At 47.0% G+C, this 22,927-nt stretch overlaps 8 protein-coding genes across 8 annotated transcripts; 4 read left to right on the top strand and 4 right to left on the bottom strand.

Moving 5' to 3' along the window:
- Positions 1-553: 553 nt before the first annotated feature.
- On the top strand, positions 554-1,781 carry IL334_002218 (uncharacterized protein; the record flags this gene model as incomplete). The annotated part of the gene is made up of 2 exons (XM_062933964.1): positions 554-936; positions 989-1,781. The coding sequence occupies 2 exons, from the start codon at positions 554-556 to the stop codon at positions 1,779-1,781; spliced, it is 1,176 nt and encodes a 391-aa protein (XP_062790015.1).
- A 244-nt stretch (positions 1,782-2,025) lies between these two features.
- Positions 2,026-4,160, top strand: IL334_002217 (uncharacterized protein; the record flags this gene model as incomplete). Its single annotated transcript, XM_062933963.1, has 8 exons — positions 2,026-2,190; positions 2,233-2,622; positions 2,674-3,024; positions 3,066-3,178; positions 3,257-3,331; positions 3,443-3,467; positions 3,513-3,680; positions 3,732-4,160. 8 exons carry the CDS (start codon positions 2,026-2,028, stop codon positions 4,158-4,160), a joined length of 1,716 nt encoding a protein of 571 aa, XP_062790014.1.
- Positions 4,161-4,194: 34 nt separating this feature from the next.
- IL334_002216 (uncharacterized protein) lies at positions 4,195-8,637 on the bottom strand (the record flags this gene model as incomplete). The annotated part of the gene is made up of 13 exons (XM_062933962.1): positions 4,195-4,348; positions 4,397-4,469; positions 4,517-4,571; positions 4,619-4,634; positions 4,747-4,811; positions 4,854-5,017; positions 5,060-5,154; positions 5,219-5,304; positions 5,347-5,466; positions 5,518-7,521; positions 7,574-7,969; positions 8,019-8,218; positions 8,271-8,637. The coding sequence occupies 13 exons, from the start codon at positions 8,635-8,637 to the stop codon at positions 4,195-4,197; spliced, it is 3,795 nt and encodes a 1,264-aa protein (XP_062790013.1).
- A 3,322-nt stretch (positions 8,638-11,959) lies between these two features.
- On the top strand, positions 11,960-13,968 carry IL334_002215 (uncharacterized protein; the record flags this gene model as incomplete). Its single annotated transcript, XM_062933961.1, has 12 exons — positions 11,960-11,962; positions 12,032-12,244; positions 12,301-12,346; positions 12,393-12,472; positions 12,522-12,588; positions 12,638-12,667; positions 12,721-12,789; positions 12,840-13,062; positions 13,119-13,149; positions 13,200-13,564; positions 13,639-13,866; positions 13,920-13,968. 12 exons carry the CDS (start codon positions 11,960-11,962, stop codon positions 13,966-13,968), a joined length of 1,404 nt encoding a protein of 467 aa, XP_062790012.1.
- A 302-nt stretch (positions 13,969-14,270) lies between these two features.
- On the bottom strand, positions 14,271-16,286 carry IL334_002214 (uncharacterized protein; the record flags this gene model as incomplete). Its single annotated transcript, XM_062933960.1, has 14 exons — positions 14,271-14,308; positions 14,376-14,504; positions 14,562-14,607; positions 14,659-14,723; positions 14,784-14,793; positions 14,847-15,021; positions 15,069-15,099; positions 15,153-15,281; positions 15,348-15,391; positions 15,441-15,473; positions 15,520-15,593; positions 15,660-15,785; positions 15,832-15,962; positions 16,076-16,286. 14 exons carry the CDS (start codon positions 16,284-16,286, stop codon positions 14,271-14,273), a joined length of 1,242 nt encoding a protein of 413 aa, XP_062790011.1.
- A 420-nt stretch (positions 16,287-16,706) lies between these two features.
- IL334_002213 (uncharacterized protein) lies at positions 16,707-17,749 on the bottom strand (the record flags this gene model as incomplete). Its single annotated transcript, XM_062933959.1, has 5 exons — positions 16,707-16,779; positions 16,838-16,960; positions 17,016-17,541; positions 17,602-17,659; positions 17,714-17,749. 5 exons carry the CDS (start codon positions 17,747-17,749, stop codon positions 16,707-16,709), a joined length of 816 nt encoding a protein of 271 aa, XP_062790010.1.
- Positions 17,750-18,250: 501 nt separating this feature from the next.
- Positions 18,251-19,682, bottom strand: IL334_002212 (uncharacterized protein; the record flags this gene model as incomplete). The annotated part of the gene is made up of 5 exons (XM_062933958.1): positions 18,251-18,896; positions 18,961-19,013; positions 19,084-19,308; positions 19,363-19,404; positions 19,521-19,682. The coding sequence occupies 5 exons, from the start codon at positions 19,680-19,682 to the stop codon at positions 18,251-18,253; spliced, it is 1,128 nt and encodes a 375-aa protein (XP_062790009.1).
- Positions 19,683-19,946: 264 nt separating this feature from the next.
- IL334_002211 (uncharacterized protein) lies at positions 19,947-22,634 on the top strand (the record flags this gene model as incomplete). The annotated part of the gene is made up of 1 exon (XM_062933957.1): positions 19,947-22,634. The coding sequence occupies one exon, from the start codon at positions 19,947-19,949 to the stop codon at positions 22,632-22,634; it is 2,688 nt and encodes an 895-aa protein (XP_062790008.1).
- Positions 22,635-22,927: the final 293 nt, after the last annotated feature.

Genomic DNA, 22,927 nt, shown 5'->3' with positions numbered 1-22,927 from the left:
TTTTAGATAAAGATGCATACGGTAGAACATTACATTCAGAATAGCGTTCCCATCTTTCATTTGTCTTTGCGGGCTGCCATAACTTGTCAAGGATAATCCCGCTCGTCGAATCACGTAAGTGATCGGTAGATTAAACGTTGCTTGGCAATACATGATTAGCAATGTACACACTTTCAACCTGAAGATGACGTCGGGATTTGTGCAAGCCGCACCGCTTTTCTGATTACACCTTGGCATCTGATAAGCACCAATCGATCCTTGAGTGTGTCTCTTGGAAATTGTCTCTGCCTGTTCTATCATCAATACGTATAGGGTCGCTCCTGCGTACACTTGGCAAAGGCAATCCTCATAATTGGTCGTGTAAGCTCAGTCAATGTATTTCGCACCAGTCGCTTTTCTGATCAATGCCTCGATCTACCCGGTCGAGCCAAGATTCGCCAAGTCCCGACCGGGCAATGAAAATAAACGATCAGTCCCAGCTAGTGACTGACCAAATGGTATAAGTTGATCTTACCGAAATCAAGAATCCCGTCTCTACATCAAAGCCATTGAAATGAAGTTCGCTTTTTCCATTGCCACAGCGGCTGTGCTCGCTGCACCCGTGTTCGCCGCCCCAGCATCAAATTCCGCCATAAACGACAAACGTTGGAACAACGAGTCCCATACCCAGGCGTATGGTAAGGATGTCAAGGAACCCAAATACTTCACCTCTGCGTTCTCTACCCGAGCTGTTCCTAGTGAAGTCTTTGCAAACAACGGTACGGCAGTTACCGGACAAGCTGGAGCCTTTGGACATTTTGGTTTCAGAATCAATAGCGACAGCGACATCATTTGCTATGATATAAAGCTTGTCAATGTCACTGGTGAATACCTCAGCCCCGCTTTCACAGCCACACACATTCATCAGGGTCCCCGCGGCTCAGCTGGACCACCTCGGTGAGTTTGTGCTATCTTCGACCTAGAAAACACACTGAACATACTTGTACAGTATCGCTTTTCCTAATCCGGTGAAGGTTGTAAACGATCATACAGGCGCTGAGATTCGACACAGCAAGGGATGTCTTCAAGGGCCCTTCAGCACCAATATTACTGTCAACGGAACTGACACCGGCAGTAACTCCGGGTTTACTCTCAAAGACATTGAAGATTCCTCGTCTTCGTTCTTCGCAGATACACACACCGCTCAATTCCCTGCTGGTGCCGTTCGTGGTCAGCTCTTGCATTCCGAGGTCCCTGTTAAGAGGCCCAACTACTTTACTTCCACCCTCAAGACCGAAGCTACCAGCGGCCAAGTTGTAAACGGAAGTAGTGTCAGCGTAGCTGGATCGACCGGTACCAAAGCGCATTACACTTTACATATCAACTCGGAGGAGGAGATCTTATGTTACGAGATCGCCGTGGAAGGCTTCCCGGAGGATCAAGAATACTTCAGTCCAGCAAAGACTGCCACTCACAGTCACAGTGGTGTTTATGGTTTGACCGGACCTCCTAGATTAGCCTTTAACAATCCGGAATTCGTAAAGAATGATGATTGGAAGTCAATCAAGGTGCTCAAGAAGCTATTGGGCAAGAACAAGGCTGAAAAAGGTTTACGCATCTCAGCGGCCTGTGTCAAAGGACCGTTCACTACCGGTTTACTTGACGTGAACGGCACAGACACCGGTTCCGCCTCTGGATTCACTTTGAAACGACTCGAGGACGATCCATCATCTTTCAACGCCGATTTCCATACAAGTAAATTCGTTGCGGGCGCCGTACGAGGCCAGCTTTTCCGCCCGTGATAAGCTTTCACTGAAGGAGACACAGAAAAGAATCAAGTTGAGAATGCGGTTTGGGGATAGAAGTAATGACTAAAGCTATAATATGTACATTACATAATAAACAACGATGCATTGATTTTTGCCACGGAAGCAAAAAGCACAACATCATTTCAGGTGAAATGGTCAGAGTCGATTCTGGGAGATGAGACATTCTCCAATATTACAACCTAAGTAGATCTACATTTCTAGACTCAACCAAAGTAACATGCATGAACCTCAAATTGCCCCCGACGAGGAACGCACAGTCAGACAGAGAAGGCATCATCGTCGTTCCAGGAACGGTTGTCAGCATTGCAAAGCTAGGAGAATCAGATGTGATGAGAAGAAACCCGTTTGTGGAGGTTGTTGCAGGAGACAAGTAGACCACTTGGTACGTATGAATATAAGGTGACGAGATGCTTAACATTCGCAGTGCGTCTACCCTTCATGGATAGAGGAAGCTCCGGCAGTATATGCTACTGCCTCAACAAGCTCCTCCATCTCACAACCTCATCCCTCATCACACCAATCAACGCCGAGAGTCGACGGGCAATACTCCAGCATCGCCGCGTCTCCTGGTATCATCAGAAATCTCGATCTTCTGGAATCATTCCCACCAACCCAACTCGATGAATTGCTTGACGTTACTTCAGGCTGGATGACCGACGAACTTTCGCAAATAGCTGCAGCATTGAACAAACAGCAGACTGCCCTTACTCAGAACGTGTATACAACTTCACCATATGAATGGTCGTCTTCCCGAATAGTACAGCAGCCAGATCCTCTTATCGCTTATTTCCCTTCCGTAGAACAGCGACACCTGGTGAGTAATTTTACCTTTGCCATGCACTGGAGATATATAACCATGTGATAGTTTCGTCACTTCCTCGCAGAAACTGTTCCTTTTCTTGTTGTTGTTCCTACATCTCCAGCCAAGAACCCTTGGCACACTCACACGGTCAGCCTCGCTTTGGGGAAACCGTTCGGACAGGATGTTTACCACGACGCATTCCGGACGGCTCTCATATCTCTTGCGTCATTCGATCTCGGAATGAAATGCAATACGTCCCTTCGACATTCTGACGATAACGCAATGTATTCGCTCAGCTATGATCAGAGAGCCGTCGCTTTAGAGTTGATCGGATTAGGGGAAGGACTTGCCGAGAAAGACAAGGATGCTACTGATCTGACCTTGGCGACTGCACTCGCTTTAGCCATACGCGATGTGAGTGGTTGAGGAATAATCGCGAGACTGATGAAGAGCAGAGACTGGCGGGATTGCAGGACTGGGAGCGGCCCATCGCATTAGGAGTAAAAGCTATCATGGCGCAAGATGGTCCTGCGGTATATATCGCCAAGAATCCGACCCATCAAAGACGGTTCCTTGTCGAGCAAATGGCATGCGTGGAGATACTAGGTACGCCAGTACGAGCTTATATTTAGCTGATCTGTTATAGGATGTATGACAAACTGGGTACCTCCCAAGATTGTTTCTTGGGACAACGAGTGGCTGGATTGGGAGGGCGAGAACGGTACGTTCGACACGGTACACTGATGCTGATATCTGCCAAGATCACCTGCCTTTGGTATACGGATGGAATCGGTGAGTGAGACTTTGTGGTACCGCGTTAATACTGCTCTAGGTCCGCCTTGCAATTCTGTGCACGAGTGAGCTTTTTCTTTCACCTATCGCAAAATGCTGATCTACTGTAGAGCATAATGTTGAGCGACGAATATTGTGTCATTGAACGGACACGACGTGGAAACTTGAGATACGGCTATACTTCGATAAATTCCGCCGTTGAATTGAAAAAATTGGTACTGTCACAACGAAGAGACGGGTTGCTGCGGGAAGTTCACACCTTGCAATCTAGAGCTCTGGTAAAGACCACCATTTTGTTACAGACTACAATAAGCTGACTGGGAATTCAGCTTTCCTCGACGACAACTCGGGCCATACAAGGAGTGTCTTGCCTCCTCATTTGCATGGAGATCGTTCTCATTACGGCCGACGGAGAGTCTCTGAACATTGACGCTATCCAGCCAAAAGTGCGCGTGGTTCTTGACACGGTGGATGAGGCTTTCTTGAAAGGAACATACACTGGGTACGTTTCGAGAGATGACGAATCCCTGCTAATCGATAGGTTTCTGCTGCCTCTGGTTTGGATGGCCATATGTGCTGCATCTGACAACAAAGAGCGGATCAAGAGATTATTCTCCAAGCTTCAACTTAATTGCCATCTTGATCCAAGCCTGATGAAACGGTTGATGCATTTTAATTGGTCGGACTACGCTACTGCAAGCATGGATACGTGGATTGAAGTCATGAGGAGCACCGGGACTTATGTCCCGCTCTTTTGATAAAACATTATATGCATTGTATCGTCTAAAAACTTCAGAGCTGTGTTTCCACCAACTCGTGGTATCTTCCTTTCATAGCGACCAGTTCCTCGTGGTTACCAGACTCCACGATCAGCCCTAGCTCCATAACAAAAATGCAATCCGCTTTCCGGATGGTAGACAAGCGATGAGCAATATGAATTGTGATTCTAGAGTCATTGTTAGCGCCGCTGTGTGATGGGGTAGGTAATACACACCGTCCTCTCGAAGCATTATCCAGAGCTTCCTGTACTTGCGCTTCACTATCGCCATCTAGTGCGCTCGTAGCCTCTGGACGGGAGTCAGTTTACGTCGCCGCCGATGTGTATTTCACTCACCGTCGAGCAAAAGGATTCTCGGTTTACGAATAAGGGCTCGAGCAATGCATAGTCTCTAAAAGACAGTTAGTATAGCGCATTAGTCTGCCAACTAAAACTAACCTGTTTCTGGCCACCACTTAATTGTCCACCTTTCATACCCAATTCCGTGTCGAAACCTTGGGGAAGGGAGAGAACGAAATCCAAAATGCTGACATGTGTGAGCGAGACTCGAAACGGAAATGACTCACCATGCCTGACGACAGGCAAGCTCAAGTTGATCATTTGTTACTTCTTCTGGGTTAAGTGAACCTGACTAGTAGAGCGATCAGCTCGCATTCCGAAATGTACTACTCACGCAAAGATTCCATCTTATTGACATGCTATACAGGATTGGCTCTTGACTGACATATCCCATTTGACCACGAAGATGATCGATCTGCATTTCGCGTATATCTTGCCCATCGATTAGAACGCGACCAGCGGTGATGTCGTAGAAACGCTGCAAGATGGCAAGTATACCTACACGCTCGGTCAGATAGCATCGACAAGTTTGTTACCCACTGCTTTTCCCCGCTCCACTTGTCCCACAAAAAGCATAGGCTTTATTTGAATCCATTCGCAAACTGACACCCGCAAGTGCAAGTACTTTGGGTCGACTTGGGTATCGGAGCTCGACGTGCTCACTTCTACGTCAGCGAGATTCAACCAAGCATCACTTACAACTCAATCCCTTGGAGTGCTTTAGCTTCAGGGTGTTCGGTGGTCTTGGAATGATAGCTCATTTGAGGTTCTCGAGTGATCCATGACTGCATATCATTCAGCATTTAAATACGAAGATCAGTACTTACATTGATGATCTGGAGCGAGTTCTTCATACGCGAGAAATCTCCTGTGTAAGTGAAGATTCTCGCAGAAATATACACCGCGATTACCACTGACTCGAGGACAGAGAAGACATCGGCTCGTTGCTGTTGCGGTTAATTAGTTTCATAATTCACGTGAAGATGAATGATACATACAACAGTGCCCTTTGCCACCTGCTGTGCGCCCCACCAAAAGAGCAGACCAGCGAAGAAGTGCATCACAGCTTGACACATGCCCAATGTCACGGCAGAGCGGAGCAACCAATTGTTGCTTACAGGCTTTGAAATGAACTTTGCCCTAAATTGGCGTATGACTTCGGCTTCCCGGGAAAGTGCGCAAGTGACGGATAGTGTGTTTACTGCCTCGCTGATGAATTCTGATTGTTGATCCATATTCCCCGTAAGACCGGCCTCAAACGCTTCCTGACACTTGTAATTCACATAGCCAAATCCTGTTGTGGCAGCAAGAGCTGGTAGAGCCATTACTGCCAGTCGCCAATTGAGGACAAAAGACATGATTAGCGTAGCGATCAGGTTGGACGAACTACTGATGATTTGAGCGAGGATGAGACCAATAAAAGTTTCAATGTTTCCGGGATGTTGACTGATGGCGGCAGTCAATGTGCCGCTTCCCGAGTCTTTCTGCTCGAAGAAGCCAATCTCCTGTCTGATCAAAGCCCGGAAAGATTCTCGACGGAGTTCGGATGTGATTTTGTTGCCGCAGTACTCTAGGCCAAACCCGTGAAGGCCCACGATGACGAAACCAGCCAGTGCAGTGATGAGGAACCCCAGAGCCCAGCGGTTCGCAGCGGTCCGCATCAACGCAAAGTCGGGTATGCTTAGCGCAACGATAGCACGGCCTGTTAACCACGCTGACACCACGAAGATGGAACCACCCACCACGCCCAGGATGATGGCCGAACTGAAGACATACTTGACGCTGAGAAATGCTGTTTGCGCCGACTGAGCTGCTGGAGGAAGTGGTCTGATACCGATGTCGGATCGCTGACAAGTGGCTGCCTTAGCCATATCAGCTGTAGTACTGGGGTGAATAGTTGATGAAGGTATAATCTTGCGAGAATCCGAGCCGACTGCTTGCGGAAAGGCCAAGGAGCGGAAGGTCTGATCGGGACAGCTCGGATCTAACAGATCATCGTAAGTCCCACTTTGCACGACGCGACCAGCAGACATGACGATGATCTTGTCGGCAGATACGACAGTTGATAATCGATGCGCGATGGCGATCAATGTCATTCCCCGGTCCTCCTGCTCGGCGAGAAGAGCCTTTTGTATCTCGATCTCAGTGTCTGCGGAGACAGCCGAAGTGGCTTCGTCAAGTAAAAGACACCGAGGATTTCGGATGAGGGCTCGAGCGATGGCGACGCGTTGAACTTGACCGCCAGACAGCACTCCCGTACGACCAGCCGAAACGACGGTATTGACTCCGTCTGGTAGCTCACAGACAAAGTCCCAGGCTTGTGCTTTGCGTAGAGCTTCCTCTACACGCTTATGCATCGTTTTCAGGCGAGATTGACTTTCAGAGGATTTGTCATCGAGATCTCCCCGATAATCGAGATCAGTGCCAGTGAGGCCGATAGCGACATTGTCAAATACAGTGCCACTAACGAGTTGAGGATTCTGTTGGACCACTGCGATTTGTCTGCGAAGGGATGTAATGTTGAGGTCTCGTACATCATGACCAGCAAACCGCACGACTCCGCTGCCAGGTATGATATTTGGTGCGTCTTCTTCTGTCTTCTCAACTTGGTCTAGTATGGCCCGGTCTTGTGCTGATATATCGGTAGCAGTGATGGGATCGTACATCCTTAGCACAAGAGCCGCCAAGGTACTTTTCCCACTCCCACTGGGTCCAACAAAAGCGGTGAACTGACCAGGCTGAATGGACAGTGTTACGTCATCGAGGGCCTTTTTTGTAGGGCGTGCTGGGTACGCGAATGTGACATGATCGAGATCTAAGGATGGCTCCCAGCCAGCGAGATGTTCGAAACAGATACCAGACGAGTCTCGGACATCGATGGGAGGTACACGCTCGATTTGTGTACGGAGTTTGCCGATACTATGAATAGCTGAAGTGGTCGCTACAAGATGAGGTACAATGGCACTGAACGCAAAGAATAGATTTGTGTAATTATATATTGTCTGGCATAGCGTGGATCAGCGGTTGGTTTCTTGTAATGCTACTGTGACTTACAGTAATGACATCTCCCACGGTCACACTACCGTGAGTCAATGAAATACTCCCATACCATATTCCCAAAGAATAGACCAGGAACCCCAGGCCGTACGCAACGCCCAATTGCAAACCTTTCAGAGCGGTTATTTTCAGGGCGAAGGATCGGAGAGGTTTGAACATATCATGTTCCATCTTTGAAAGAAGTTGAGGCCCGAGATTGAAAGATTGGATGATTCGTACGGATGATAGCCCCTGTTCAATTAACGTCGCTGCCCTGCCATCGATCTCGTCACGCGTTGCAGTCACCTTGTCAAGGCGATATCCGGCGAAGAGAAAGATTGCTAAGGTGAGAGGGATCATGACAAGAAGGACTGCTGCCATGCGCGGAGCATGTGCAAACGCAGAGACAAGAGCCTTTAACAATGGTCAGTGGGCGATCCACACCCTGTGCATTTAGGCTTACTGTTATGATGGTGCTGATAGCCCATGTCAAATATCCCAATCGTTCTCCCAATCCAGTACGGATACCGTCGATATCTTTGCTGGCCCGTGTGATGACCTCTCCTGGTCCGATACGGTCGTAGAATGCCTGATCTTGCACAATAGCTGCGGCGAGGTATTCTTCCCTCAACAAGTTCGAAAGTTTAATTCCTGCCATGGGAACTGGAGCGATGGGTCAGCAGGTAGGCTTTCTTAGATCTGCAGGGTAGCTCACAGCAAGTAATAAAAGTGGCAAATGAAATCAATGTAACGACTCCCACTATAGTCATGATCCAACCCGTTTCACTTCCTCGAGATGTGATTAATGATGTGTCAGAACTGTTAATTCCGTTGGTCCAATAACCAGTCACGATATCAAACGCCGGCAGACTCACCCCCGCGATGAGGGCGCAAATCGTACCAATTCCATATAAGACGAAAGGGTGATGGATGAATCCTCTGGGGTCTCTGAAAAGGGAAGGACAAGGGGGAGCGAAAGAAAGTATGTACAGCGCGTTGGGAAGACCAGAGGTATGCCTCGTCAACAAGGGTGTTTGGGAGATTCTGTGTTGACCAGTCTCCACTTGGTCAGCGAAGTCCATTCTACGACGCGATAGTGTATTCGCGGGTGTGATTCTGTGGAGGAGGGAAGATATGACTACATGATATCAATGAGTTTTATGGGAATATACAGACTTTGTCGTGTGGAATCTAGAAATGATTAGACGACGATAAACGAGAAACCCATACGTTTCGGTCCCCGCATGAACGGAAAAGCCCGTATAGCACGTGGCCATGAAAGGGGGGCGATCGGAGACAAAGGCGCCGATGGTTGCGACAGTCTGATTGTTACTAGAGATTCTCACAGCTCCGATCTAAGCTTGGATTGCTCAGGGGAACTCTGTACATCACCGCCGACAACCTTGACGACGATCATATCGTAATTCGAATACCTGCAACCGGAATTGATCATCTCTGGCCAACCTCATTGCGAATTCCCGCAACTGCTCATGTCGGATATGACCGTTCGTTTAACACATGGCACACGAACGAAGAAAGAAGCGATACAATCTTTGTCATACGAGTAGTATACGAGTCTCTTTGATTCAATGAACACCGTCGGGACTGGTACCATTCGCAGCCCATCGGCTGTATCGACAACTATGGATTAACCGTTCAGAACATACATTGTTGTTCACAGCCCAGCTGCCCTGTACACATTTGAGAAGACTTCGACGACGAATTCTCACTGTTCCTAATCTACATATGAATGTTGTCAAGACCTATCTATCCTCGATGAGTCTCTGTCACGATGTTGCGCTACCGCTCACTCCTTGCCTCTCAAGTTCAGCGAACCGATCGCCTCTCACGTCTCTGTCGCGAATGAAACCGAGAATGACGATCGCACTTAACAGAGTAAGAGGCACGAGGGCGACGTAGGACCACATAAGCCAAGGATCTCTGAATGACCGCATTCGAAGCAAGTCGAATTGAATATGAGGGGAAAAGGGGTCAAGGTAGACAATTAAACATCGAACACAAGTCATTTCAGCAGTACGCCGTTGACTGATCAAACGCTCACAGCTTATACCGATGCTTCTCAGTGCAAGTGCACGCACAACAGCAAGCGCACAAGCCGTTATATTGAGCAATAGCTTGTCAATGGCGGGAATCGCGTTCATTGGTAAATGACAACCGATTGGAACGGGTGAGACCTCATGACATTTTGTAGTCTAGTATTCACAAGGGGAAGTCTTACGGATTGTCCACTGATGGTAGCGGCCAGGACATTGTTGATCATGGCGAGGAGGAAGCCGAGACAGAGTTGAGCGGCCGTTTCCAGTGGATAGCGACGTCACATGAAGAACGTAGATGCAAAGGTGAAGATGGAGGTAAAGATCACTGTTGTAGTTGTATTCGTTCGGTGCATCAGATCGTTGGGTATACTATTGAGGGCCATTGCAGCATTCTGCATTGAGGTGAGCGCAGCGATCTCCCTCATAATCCAATAAAGCTCACGATAGCATGCAGGCGGTGCGGTAGCTTCCACCTTCTGCGATCTGGTTTGGTTTTTGAGGATGGCCATGAACCTCGGTGTTCACCGGACTATTGAGAGCATAAGGAATTCGCAAGAAATACCAAGAGGCATCGAGCAGATTGTGGTCTTGATGTTGCAGCGTGCAAGCGCTCTCTGGCCCACTGCGCGCCACCTTGATACACATTCCTCCGGCTGTTCCGCTATTCTGTATTACGGTTCCTACCATCCGCCCCAAGACTGACTGGATCTCGTCAATCGATCTATGGAAGCGATGTTGTGGCTTATCGATGTCAGAGCAATTAGGGTCATGGACATCTGCTCATCCAGACGTTTTCGAGTAGCAGTGTAGGGGAGATGGCATGCCATCGTCTGATGAGTTGGACGTGAAAGACTTGCATGTCTGATGTCGGTCAGGTATATTGTGGAAGTTAAAATGGAGCACCCTTCTCTGGTGAAACGCATCGTGATCACATGCCATGGCTATGGGATCCATCAGTAAACATAGGAGGCCGAGGCGACGCTGCCTTTCTCAACGCGGAGACTGGTGACTGACAAGTTGAATCGAGAACGCCTCAGAAATTGGCGAGCAATGACGATTGAAATACCTGCTTAAGCTGGGTTTCGAAACCCAAGGATAGTGGATTTACCGATCGCTACTCTGTAATGAAGTCTATGGACGGACTGTGGATATGTCCGATTCTGTAGATCAGCTCTTGAAAGCATTAATGATTGGAATGCATGAGTGGTGTAGGTCAAGTAGGAAGTATGCTTCAGACCGCGAATGTCGCAAAAATCCTGCTTGCAGCGTGAAGATGAGAAGACACAAAGTCACTGTGCCTACATAAATGATCCCTCCTGCAGTACTCGTCACATTTTAACCATCTGTAGAGTCGGATATCTAGAGCAAAACGTTATCCTATCAGACTCTAATTGCATTTTGCTTGTGTGACAGCAGTTTGCCTCAGTGACTCCGATGGGTGCTTCTCCACAATTTCAATGTTCCAATCATACTTAGATACATATCTTCTCCATGGAAAGTTGCATATTGTGCTGAAGCGAAGACAGCAGTACGATGGTGTAGTCTGATCTTGCAACACCTCAAAGCGGAAAGGGCAAAAAAAGCTTTTGCAATCACGCAAGCATTCAGCACGGAGATCAAGAAATCTGGAATTGATCGCCAGTATTCCAGATAATACGCATAAACTCGCGCCATCCCTCGCCATGATTTTGCGCTTTTTGTTTTTTTTAGAATCACGTCAGTCGGAAGAGCGAGTGATGTCAGGGTTCTGTCCAGCCCGATGCAGGGGGTGTAGGGGTCTTATCTGACGCAATAATAATAGTGACGGATACGACATTCTCTGGCGCCAGTTAGCAGAACTTCCAACAGCGGATTTACCTCTTCAGTTTTTACAAAAAATGCCAAGATACCCTGGGAGACATTCCACGTGGCACCCAGACGGCGTGAGAGCAGAGTAAACAATACGCAATTAGCAACTTTTCCATCATCATCATCACGACATTGGTTGTCTTTTTTTGGTTTTTTTTTGGATATCTTGAAATCGACAACAGTCGCTCTGAGAGTCGCAATGATCAAGGCATCCCAGTTACGTACCTGAGGGGGAGATATGCAGATGTCAGGAGAACGACGGAAGGGGAGTAAAAATTTCCAACAAAAAAGTCTTTTGATCGGAGTACGAAAGATCAAAACCCGAGCTAGAAAGAAACAGTGTGGATCCCATTATCACATATACATATACACAATACTTCGTAGTTGATAGGTTCTTTTTAAACATAATCCGATCGTTGTTCTTCTACAACTCCCGCAACTGTTTGCTCACACCCTTGTCTCTCTTCTCCTCGCACCTCCATTCTGTTGCTCTTCCACAATGGTAAGTTCAGTGCCTATGTTCTGAGCGGATCACAAATGTCAGCCAAACTGATATCGGCCTTCCGAACAGCACGCCGATCAAGTCGTTTACGACCATGAGGCCAAAAAATCCCATCATGATGCCGTTGAGGTCGACGCTTTTACCGCTCTCGCAATTGAAGAGCAGGATCACGATATCAAATACCGAACTCTGAGTTGGCAAAAAGCTACTCTTTTACTGTTTGGAGAATATGTCTGTTTGGCTATTCTTGCTTTGGCTTGGAGTTGGAGTGTTCTTGGATGGGTGAGTTGGTCGCTGTGTAATTGACTAAATGTCGAAAGCTGACCATTCATATACAGGTCTGTGGATTCTTCATCACATTCGGTTTAGGTATCGTCACCTGGTGTAAGTGATTTGGATATTTTGGAAATTATTGCTCACTACCTTGCAGACACCAGTTATGTTCTCTGGCAATTCTGCATGCGACATCCGGAAGCTCACGACATTTGCGATATCGCTGCTATCCTCTTCGTATGTAAACATCTATCCATGTGAAAATCACGGCTAATGCTTTGCACAGCCTGCCATTCCCCGAATTGCTTTTGAGATCACTGGTGTCATGCTGCTTTTGAACAACATCTTCCTTAGTGAGTGTGGTGTTGCGCTTCACATCAGCGGCATGCTGATTATGCCCAGTTGGATTCCATGTGTTTACTGGAGCAAAGAGTGAGTACATCTTGAACATCGTCGCTCTTGTTTCACGCTAATCGTCGTCGCAGTTTTCAACACTCTCAGTGATGGCGCTGTTTGTACTGTCGCATTCCAAGCAATAACTGCTGTTATCGGTAGTAAGTTGGCTGTTTCTTTTGATAGCGCTTTACTGATCCATCATGTCCAGTCATTGTGTCCCTTCCCCGAACTCTTAACCACGTTTCTATCATGTCCATCGTCTCTGCTATTGCAATGGGTATCGCCATTATCCTTTCGATGGTCTATGCCGGTATTGAAGATCACCCTTTGTATGGTTACGGTGGAAACTATCCCGAATTGGGACCCGTAAAGACATCCGTCGGTTTACCTGGTGCTCCTGGATTTATTGCCGGAACTAACGCTGTGCTCAAGTAGGTTATCAATGCATTTTTGATTGACCTAATCGCTGACCCCGCTTCTTCTGCAGCATTACTTTCCTTTGGATCGGTCAGATTTTGGTAAGTCTTCTCCTGTCACGGCAGTCACTATTACTCACAGTCATGCGTAGTACCCCTCTTTCATTGCGGAGATGAAACGACCTCAAGATTTCCCCAAGGCTCTGGCCAGTTTGACCATCCTTCAACTCATTTTGTTCAGTGTTACCGCTGCGGTAGGGTATTACTACAACGGACAATATGCTACTGCTCCTATCATTGGTTCACTCTCCGAGCCTTGGGCCAAGAAGTCAGCCTTTGCGTTCGTCCTCATCCCCACTGTCATTATCGGGGCTATCTACGGCAATGTTGCAGGCAAGTTTTTGTTCAAGCGTATTTTGGGAAACACAAAACATGCACACTCTCACAGTATTGTCGGTTGGGGAACCTGGATCGCCATCGATATCTTCATCTGGGCTGTCGCCTTTGTTCTGGGCAAGTGAGTACATGATCAGTTTCTGTCCGGCATCCCGCATGTGCTCGCAGGATCATTCCGCTGACACCAGATCTTAGCGTCATCCCCAGTATGGGAGATTTCCTCGGCATCATGTCTGCCGCGTTTGATTCGTTCTTCGGTTTCATCTTCTGGGCCGTAGCATACTACCACATGAACAAGAACAGACTTTTCACGAACTGGAAGATGACAACCATGACTGTTATCAACGTGATTATCTTCTTCCTTGGACTATTCATGCTTGGTCCTGGTCTTTATACCAGTGTCGATGCAATCATCGCCGATTAGTGAGTGACAGCGAAAGATTGTAACGCTCAGAGGCTGATCCCCACCATCATAGCGCCGGTGCTGTCAGACAACCATTCTCATGTGCATCTAATGCTTTGTAGACTAATCTGTGTTGAGACAGATATATGCTGGTGTAGAAGGAGGGGAGGTGCTCTGCGTGACTGTGGGATATTTCGTATTCTCTTCTCGGAGACTATATAACCGAGTCCCGCTATTCATTTTCGCTTTGCCATTATGCGCCATGTCAATTTATAAAAGATATAAAATTGCGTCGAGGAATATTTTAGACTGATCGGAAGCATTGCCGAAAGATAGCATCGCTTACGCTCCCTGCATCTGGGATATTGCAACATTCTATTCGTATCATTCGCCGTTCTTGTTTGTCAAAACACTCGCACGTGTGTCACATGTTCCCAAGACCCCCGATGCCCTCTAGGTAACCTATACACCCACCAATATATCAGCTTTGGGCACTCAACGCATGCTTGACTCTTGAGGTGGTGCTCACGAAGGTGGGACTTATCGATATCGGATATTTTGTTGACACCGGCACAATTCATGAGGATGTCGAAATCAGCCAACAATGACTTCATGACGTGTCTGACCCCCGCTTCACCTGATATTCCCATCCCGTAGACTATCCAGCAAATTAAGTCAGATTCTCATCGCATAGATAAGGAAAAGAAATATTTACCCCATAGTCGGCCGACGAGAACTGCCTTCGCACCCAAAGCCAGCGCCTAATCGCTCATCAGTACATTGTGTTGACGTTGACGTGAAGCAGGACTTGCCTTGAATACGTCCGCTCCAGTACGAATTCCCGAATCGAATAGAATAGTACATTTGTCTCCAACAGCTGCTTCCGTCAATTTAGTGACCAGCTCCCTTCCAAGACTACATTCCTAAAGATACTCACCTTCCACGATCTATTGAGCGAAGCATCAGCTGACATGATCACAGCAGAGATATCCCTACATACCTCTGGGAGCACTTCCAGACTGCCGACAGCGCCATCGACTTGTCTACCCGCATGATTGGATACTACGATACCATCACATCCTGCCTCGACTGCTTTACGTGCATCTTCGGGATGCTGGATACCTTTCAAGAGGAATGGTCTACCATTCGAAATGGCTTTCCATTTCTTAACAAGTCTATGGTATGCGTTAGCGGTGGCATCAACTGCAGACAAAAGGCTCACTTCGGAATTTTGTCCCAAGTATGGGCTTTTCCTGTTGCAAATCGCATCAGCAGTAGCTAAGGTATCGAATTGCGGCCTACCTACCATGCCAGACGTTGTCAATCCACTTTTCGCCGATCTTTGGCATATCTTCTGGGTTTTCGGGATTAAGTCCAGCTTCCTCAATACGCTTCCTGAATACAGGATCGGTCAAGCCAATGTCTGCGCCGATGCCTGTTCATCATCTGTCAATAATCCTAATCTCGCACACTCTCACACCATGAGCGTTCAAATCCTGACCTCGGTAGAAAGCATAATTAGAATTAGCGATGTCTTCGTGTCGCCTGTTCAGGGTATCAGCCTTGAAGCCACTAGCAGCATTTAGGGTCTTACCAAGCAAGTTGCCACGTATCAAGTGTAAGAATGCTGTCTTGACTGTCAGCTCCTGTCTTGTATACCACACCGCACTTACCAGACATCAAAGCCGCTATCCCAAGCTCTCTTCAACAAGCTGTCTTCAAGTTCCTCGTCATGAGGACAGTATAGCTACACGAAGTCAGGATTGAGGCATGCAACGGCGCCAAGTAAAGTAAGTAAAGTTCTATCGCTTACCTGGAAGAACCTTGGTCCGTTCCCGTTCGCCTTTGCCACATCTTCAATAGGCTGGCTGCCGGCGGTAGACAAACAGTATGGGAGGTTCAGTTCTTGAGCTACTTTAGCAGCATTTATCTCTCCCAGCTGAGACTCAGTCAGCGACGCTCTACAGCCTCATCCGTATACTTACTGGGTGATAGATCTTATTGATACCAATTGGAGCGAAGCATATCGGAGCATTTACTTTGTGTCCGAACAGCTCAGTAGTAGTATCCCGAGCTGTGGTGTCGACAAGCATGCGAGGAATTATCCTCCATCTACCTTCAATTTAGCGGGCATAGACATTTCAAGTGAACATCGTCGCACCTGTAAAAAGCTATATTTCGAATTCAGCTCGAAATATCCGTGGGGATCTGAAGATCCGTAGAACTCACCTTCTCGGTTTGCTCTATCAGTCCATCCGATCCCGGCATTACAGCTCGCATATAGCCATCCACCTTTGGTTAGACTTTCCTTGGCAAGTTGTTCGAGCTTATCAGGTCGTGTGGAGAAATCAGGATGAGAACCTTGCTGGGAGAGCAGAAAGCATTCTTTCTGATACAACGCGTAATTCGGTTCTCGAGTAGGTTGGATGGATGGGTCCATATCGGTCAGTAATCGTAAACGTCGATGTATGAAAGAAGGAAGACACAAGATCGCTTGTTCACAGGCTCATTTATGTGATAGAAAAGATCCACGTATATAAAAAAATCTACGTACAACACTATTGTAACGTCATGGACTAGTAAAGTGGAGGTATATGGGTTTATGCGGTCATACATTCGATTCCAAGGCTCGATTCCGAACCTCAGGCGTCTCGAACCTGTTTGTGCCATGTGACCAGCCATGCATACGATATAATCCGTGCACTATGTTTGATTCCCGTCAATACAAATTGTAATTGATGAAGAAAAATCCAATCGGCTCTGAGTAGCGGACGTTTATGCGTGGAAGAGAAGAAGGTGCAAAGGTTTTGGAAGATTGACTAAAGCTCATCGATAGTATCACTTGCATCGTCCTCGCGTATCATACTCTTTTATACGAGCCTTTCATCTTGTCTACTGCGCTGCGAGGGTTAGTGTGATCGAGAATCGACCAGCTGTATGACAAAAAGTTAGCTGATTCGCTAAATTTGATATAATTAGAAAATCACTCGCTCGGGGACTGTGAAATCTGAATCTAAACGGGAGAGACCTCGGCCTTTGAAGTCATTGTCAATCATACTGGACAGCCTGTCCCAAAGTAGATTGTATCCCAAAGTGGAAAGGTGCAGCCCGTCTCTAAAAGAACCTTTAGGTAAATCGGTGTGCTAGGATTTCTGGAAAACCAACTTACGTGAAGTACGGTCTCAGCGGTTCTCCTTCCCCTCCAGCTGCTTGTAAAATCCCTTGGAACATATCCACTGTTCGCAACTTCCATTTCCCTTTGCTGGACAGTTCCTTCTCCTCCCACTTTTGCCCGAGTGCCATAACAGCCTCCGCGTATCTCCTTGTATTGTTCATGTTCCTCTGTCCGGCAAAATCTGCGTCTCCCATCATTTCAGGATACACAGGAGGAGGGGTTACCAATACTATGTTCAGCGGACCATCGTCATGAGCAACTGAATAGGGGGATTCCTTTGAAGTGAGGAGAGCCAAGATAGAATCTAGGTTGTTTATGTACTCTTCAAGGGGTACGTGTTGTAGGAATTCAGGTAACACCGCGTCATTCGCTCCGAACCATATAGTGACCAATCGAATGTGTTGCGGATGGGATGACTCTTCTCGACGTAAAAGGAATTGGTCAAGGAGTGGAAGGTAGAACCTAGTGTTGTAAGCGCCAAGTCCACGGTTCAAGATGTCCATATGGCGCCTGTAGACCTCTGAGCAGTTGTTGTATCAGTGAATACCTCGGGAGTGCGACAACATTAGGACACACTTACCGGACAATCGTGCATATAGGGATAATGGTACATCTTGTCGAGAGGTGATGGAATCGCCCTGTTTGACAAAGATCAGAATGAGATCTCATATCTCAAAGCAGAGTACACTCACCATCAATAGTATCGCATCTTGTACAGGACGTGCCATCTTTGTGCGTATGATTTATGTTGTATGTTGATTCTCATGTAGGAAGTTTGGTGAATGCAAATATCGTCTTTATATAAACTGGGATCCCAAACATCATACCCGGCCCGGATCAGACCGGGGTTAATTACGTGCAAGGGGTGTCCAGTGATATTGAAATTATTACGCCAGCTGTTTGTGGTTTTGACTCGCATATCAACAACTTTCAAATAGGGCAGGACTGCCTTCAGCAGCAACACTGATTCCACAGACGTACAAAGAGAGTAAGATGTTACAAGGGTACCAGAGCAGACACGCCGATCCCAGCACATTAAGCGCCTCTGCTGCTCTCCAGCGAGGAAAGCGAAGTCAGAGACAGCTGGGTTTCGAGCTCTGTAGGCACTTCTCGTGTTGTTGAGTTCACAAGTACTCCCCTTCTGTAATTAGCCAGTTGATCTCCAAGAACTTTGGTCAGGATGATATACAAGCCACTTGTTTGTTGACAACCCTGCGCTTGTATTTCTCTTATCTAGCCAATCTCCTTTTACCCAGCTTTCCCCCAGCTCCTTTCTCCATTCTCTTTCTCATCTCGTTCATTCTCTTTTCCATCTCCTCTTCTTCTTCCTTCTCCCGCTCTCTTTTACTCTTCTGACTAGTCTGCGGGGGGACTTGTGTTGGCGGTTTGAAGTCCATTGCTGATCCTACAGAGGGTGACGAAGATTTATCCAAAATCTGATTTGGTTTGCGCTTTGACAATGTTGTCTCGGGCATTGCAGGCGGTGGTGATGAGCCTGTCAGCGGAGGTATCGACGACGTAGCTTGGCGAGATGACATCTTTGGTGGTGATGAAGGTGGCATCGACGAAGGTGGCACTGATGACGAGGAAGGTACAGGTGTTGAGCTCTTACGACGTGAACGTGGTACAGCCTTCTTCCGAGGAGTAGGAGAGCCGATCGCGTCACTAGATGACGCTGGCTCTTGCGAGGCTTTGGGTTTCGTCGTTACTCGCTTGATGGCGCGCATGATTTCTGGATCCGATATAAGCCTAGCACTGGACTCAGCCGTTGATAACGAAGGCACAGGGATACTTCGATCGGTAGCAAGGAGGATCATGAGTGGGTGTAATAGATGACGATTCAAAAGTGGTAGAGCCTGAGAGCTCGGTAATTCTCTACCGTCCAACATTTCCATTAGCACCTGATTGACATTGCAGTCGACAAATGCGTAACACATACGTCAGAACGAAACGCCAAGCGAAATCATCCATTCTTAGGTATGCTACCGGTTCCTATCCAGCGATATTGTAAGCTATATCATGCCATCGTCTAGAGTAGGGATAAGTTGACAAGATAAATCACCTTGTTTTCCACCTCGATCAGCAGCTGTACTTCATCCCACCTTTCACCCATCATCAGACTGATCTGCTGTACCAATCCAGCTATTTGGTCTCCTGGCTCATCGGGTAATGTATCTCGAACGAAATCCTGAGTTGTCAGAAGAAAAGGATGATCGACTTCCCATGGAACAGCGGGTATGTCTTGGGGTGATGGATTCTGGTAGTGAATGGTTTCTAGATTAGTTGTCTGTTTGGTGTACGTCAGTTCAGGCGATCGTTCAATAAAAGAGGAAGAACTTACTAAAAATACTAAGGATTGCCCGTCTGAGCTAGAAGCATATTTCTAAGAAGTCAGGTTATGAATCAGCATCGATCTCACCCCACTGTGAAAGTTATAACAGCTTTCAGATGAGTGCGAATAGATAAGTTGCCACCCAGCTGTTATACGGATATACTCACGATTAAATGAGTCTTGCCGTGTTGATCCTTCTTGCCTATCCAAGGTGATCCCAGAAGAAGGTTGTCATGCTCCTGTGTCAAGTCGTCCGGACGCGTATCAGTATTTCTCAAGTTGGTGTGGTTCACGAGTGATCCCACCTCATTGAAGGCTGCATGCGCCATGACTGTTCTCTGGATAATAAGGTGTTGAAGAAGACAGATGATTCATGCATTCATTTGCCCCTCTTCTTCTTCATGTTGACATCTCTTGAAGTGACTACACGTCATCACTTTTTCTCCTGTTTTCTATTCTCTTGGGACATCTTTACGCGACTTTACCATTTGTGCGATACTCTTCGGTTTCGCTTCTGATCTCCTACGGCAATCAACACGAAGGAAAACGATACAAAAGGCATAGCGGAGGATCGAATCTTTCCTCTAGCTGCCATGTCAACGTCCGCTCCGGTGGCTCCTTCACCTGAACCGACCTCGGCTCTCTCTTCACTAGCTGCGACTCTTGATGCCTCCCACTCTGACATCCCATCATTCCTCAACAATCTTTTGTCACCGCTTTTACCACCAGACCTTCCACCTCCCAATCCAGTACAGCCATCAGATTTAGCTCCTATAGACAAGTCGCTCAATGAACTTCTCACCCAACTCTCGCTCTTATCGCAAGACACCAACTCAGCAGTCGAGCAATCAATACATGACGTCTCCAGAACGGTACCCCGGCTGGCGTATGATCTACAGTTCATGAGAGAATCTGCAAATGGCTTGCAGAGTAGCTTGGGAATGGTACAAGATCGCGTTGCAAGACAAACAGACTTGTCCTCGCCAATCAACGGGAGCAAGACACAAGGAGAGAATGACGGTATGAGGACAAACAAGAGTTTAGAAAAGTTGACTCATCTCGACAAATTGAAGAATAGGCTTGAGTCGGCTCGTGATATACTTAGAGAAGCTGAAAGCTGGTCAACTCTTGAATCCGAGCTGACAACATTTATAACCAATGCCGAATACGTCAAAGCAGGTCATCGCTTACACGAAGCTTCCAAGTCGATGATAGTGTTTCAGAACACTCCTGCAGAATACGAAGATCGAAAACAACTTCTAGTCAGTCTACAAAACCAACTCGAAACAAGCGTCAGTAAGGCTCTGGTGGAGAGTCTTCAACAAGCAGATACAGAGTCTTGTGCCCGCTTTTGGGAAGTTTTCTTGGATATGGACAGAGAAGAAGAATTTAGAGGGTATTACTTTAAGGTTAAATCTAGCAAGTTGCTGGAAGATTGGAGAGAAGCTAGGGTAACGGAGATACTACCTGCGGCACGAGCAACTCCTTTGATGGAGAATCCTGAGGATTTACACCAGGAAACCATCAACTTCTCCACCCTTATACCAAAGTTCTATACATCCCTCCTTACCATACTCAATACCGAAGTCCACCAAATTCCACTCATCTTCCCTCCTCATACTGCAGCATCAATACTAGCGACTTTTGTTCAGACCATTTTCGACTCTCTTGATCCCTCTTTCACAGCTAGACTATCTGCTGTGGCAGACTTTCATGGCCCAGAAGCTTTGCCAGAATTGATACGCACATATAGAGCGACTGAAGAATTAGGTGTAGCATTTCAAGGATTGATCGACAGAATGGTTTTCAATACTCAAGGTGGTCTTTTAAGTGGCGCTGTAGCAACCTCTCCTGCGCCTACCTTAGGTGGACAGGCATCGTCTGGTCATCAAGGGCCTTCACCCACTGCTATGACTCGAACTCCTTCGAAGAAAATGTCCATTTCCAGACGTTTCTCTAGAGCTCCAACCCTTCCTGGACCCCAGCCTGTCGACAATAGCTGGGAAACGACTCTTTATGAGCCTTTCCTGGATTTGCAATCTACCTACGCAACTTTGGAACGACGATATTTGGAGCATATCATTCGAAACGACCAATCTTTCCAAACACGCCTTTCAACAGGGAAAGACATCTCCCGTGTGCTTCTTGATCGGGTCAACATACTCTTCTCGAAAGCAGACGAAGCTATGTCTCGATGTGTATCGTTCACTCACGGTTATGGATCATTAGGGCTGCTATCATCTTTAGAAGCTGGAATATCCACCTTTCTCTCTGCACAACAGGATTTAGTGCTCGAGCAGATTCGATATGGTAGCGAGAGTAACAGAGGTAGGGCAAAGGAAAGGGATGAATTAGATTTCGAAGGGTTGGACTATTCTACAGAAGACTGGGGTAGTTTCCAACTTGGACTGCACGTATTGGAAGCTTGCAGAGAGATTTCGTATAGGCTATCAACTTTTGAACACAGGTTGGAAGATTCCTTGAGAAATGTGGGGAAAATACTGAAATCAACTGCCGGGGAAGGATATGATACGAAATCTACGACATTCGGGTCAATTTCATTATTGCAACAATCAACATTAAATTCGGTCGACCTGCATTCTTTAGTGTCATCTCCTGATTATCCTCTATTGCCAATCTCCTTGAATGCTCTCGCTTCTTTCACCAAAACATCACAACTCCATCTTCAATCGATCATCCTTTCTCCCCTTCTAAATCAACTCGAAACTTACCCTCATCTCCAGGTATGGACAAAACCTGACAAAGCTCCCAAGAAAGGTGAACTACATGTTCCCACTTTTAGTCTATCGCCAACAGACGTGATCAGTCGCGTCTCAGAAGGCTTATTGGATCTACTAAGAGTGTTTGAAGTGTGGAGTAAAGAAACTGGTCTGGGATGGAGCTTAGGTACCTTACCATTCATCGAAATACCACCTGAATCTTCCAATGTATCTTCAGAAACGGTACTTTCAACTTGGATATCATCTCTTGCTCTCACCTTACTCTCACACCTCACGTCGACCACTTTACCCTCGATACGGACGTTGACATCTGGTGGTCAAGCTCAACTGAAAACTGATTTAGGATATCTGGGGAATGCAGTGGGAGCTTTGGATGTGCATTGGGAAGATATCAGTAGATGGGAGAGAGCGGTCGGTCTAGACGAAGCCGGGTGGAGGAAGGAGATGAGAGATCTAAGAGGTACCGAAGGCGATGGTAAAGATGGAGAGAAAGAAAGGGAAGTTGTCAGATCGGTGGGCCGGATGAGAGGGTGGATATGATTCGACAGAGGTATATACGCTGTGGAAAAAAAGGGGAGAGGTTGTATAATAGAACGCATTGCACCTGCAATCCATGACCATGATATGGAATTTTGCATAAATACCGACATGCTGTGAACACATACATCATCATCATCGCAAGCACCAGGGAGATGGTTGCTCCGTCCATGCGGAATTGGTAAACCCGTTCAGATCGTACTGACGGATTTGACCGATGAATGCCTCACAGACAAACGCAATCATATCGAATCCATTTTATGCCAGGCGGGCATGATTTGCATGTTTATATTCAA

The sequence above is a fragment of the Kwoniella shivajii genome, chromosome 2, assembly GCF_035658355.1.
Source record: "Kwoniella shivajii chromosome 2, complete sequence".
Classification (NCBI taxonomy): Eukaryota; Fungi; Basidiomycota; class Tremellomycetes; order Tremellales; family Cryptococcaceae; genus Kwoniella; species Kwoniella shivajii.
Note: the sequence above shows the minus strand (reverse complement) of the source record. Positions and strands in the feature narration are given on the sequence as shown.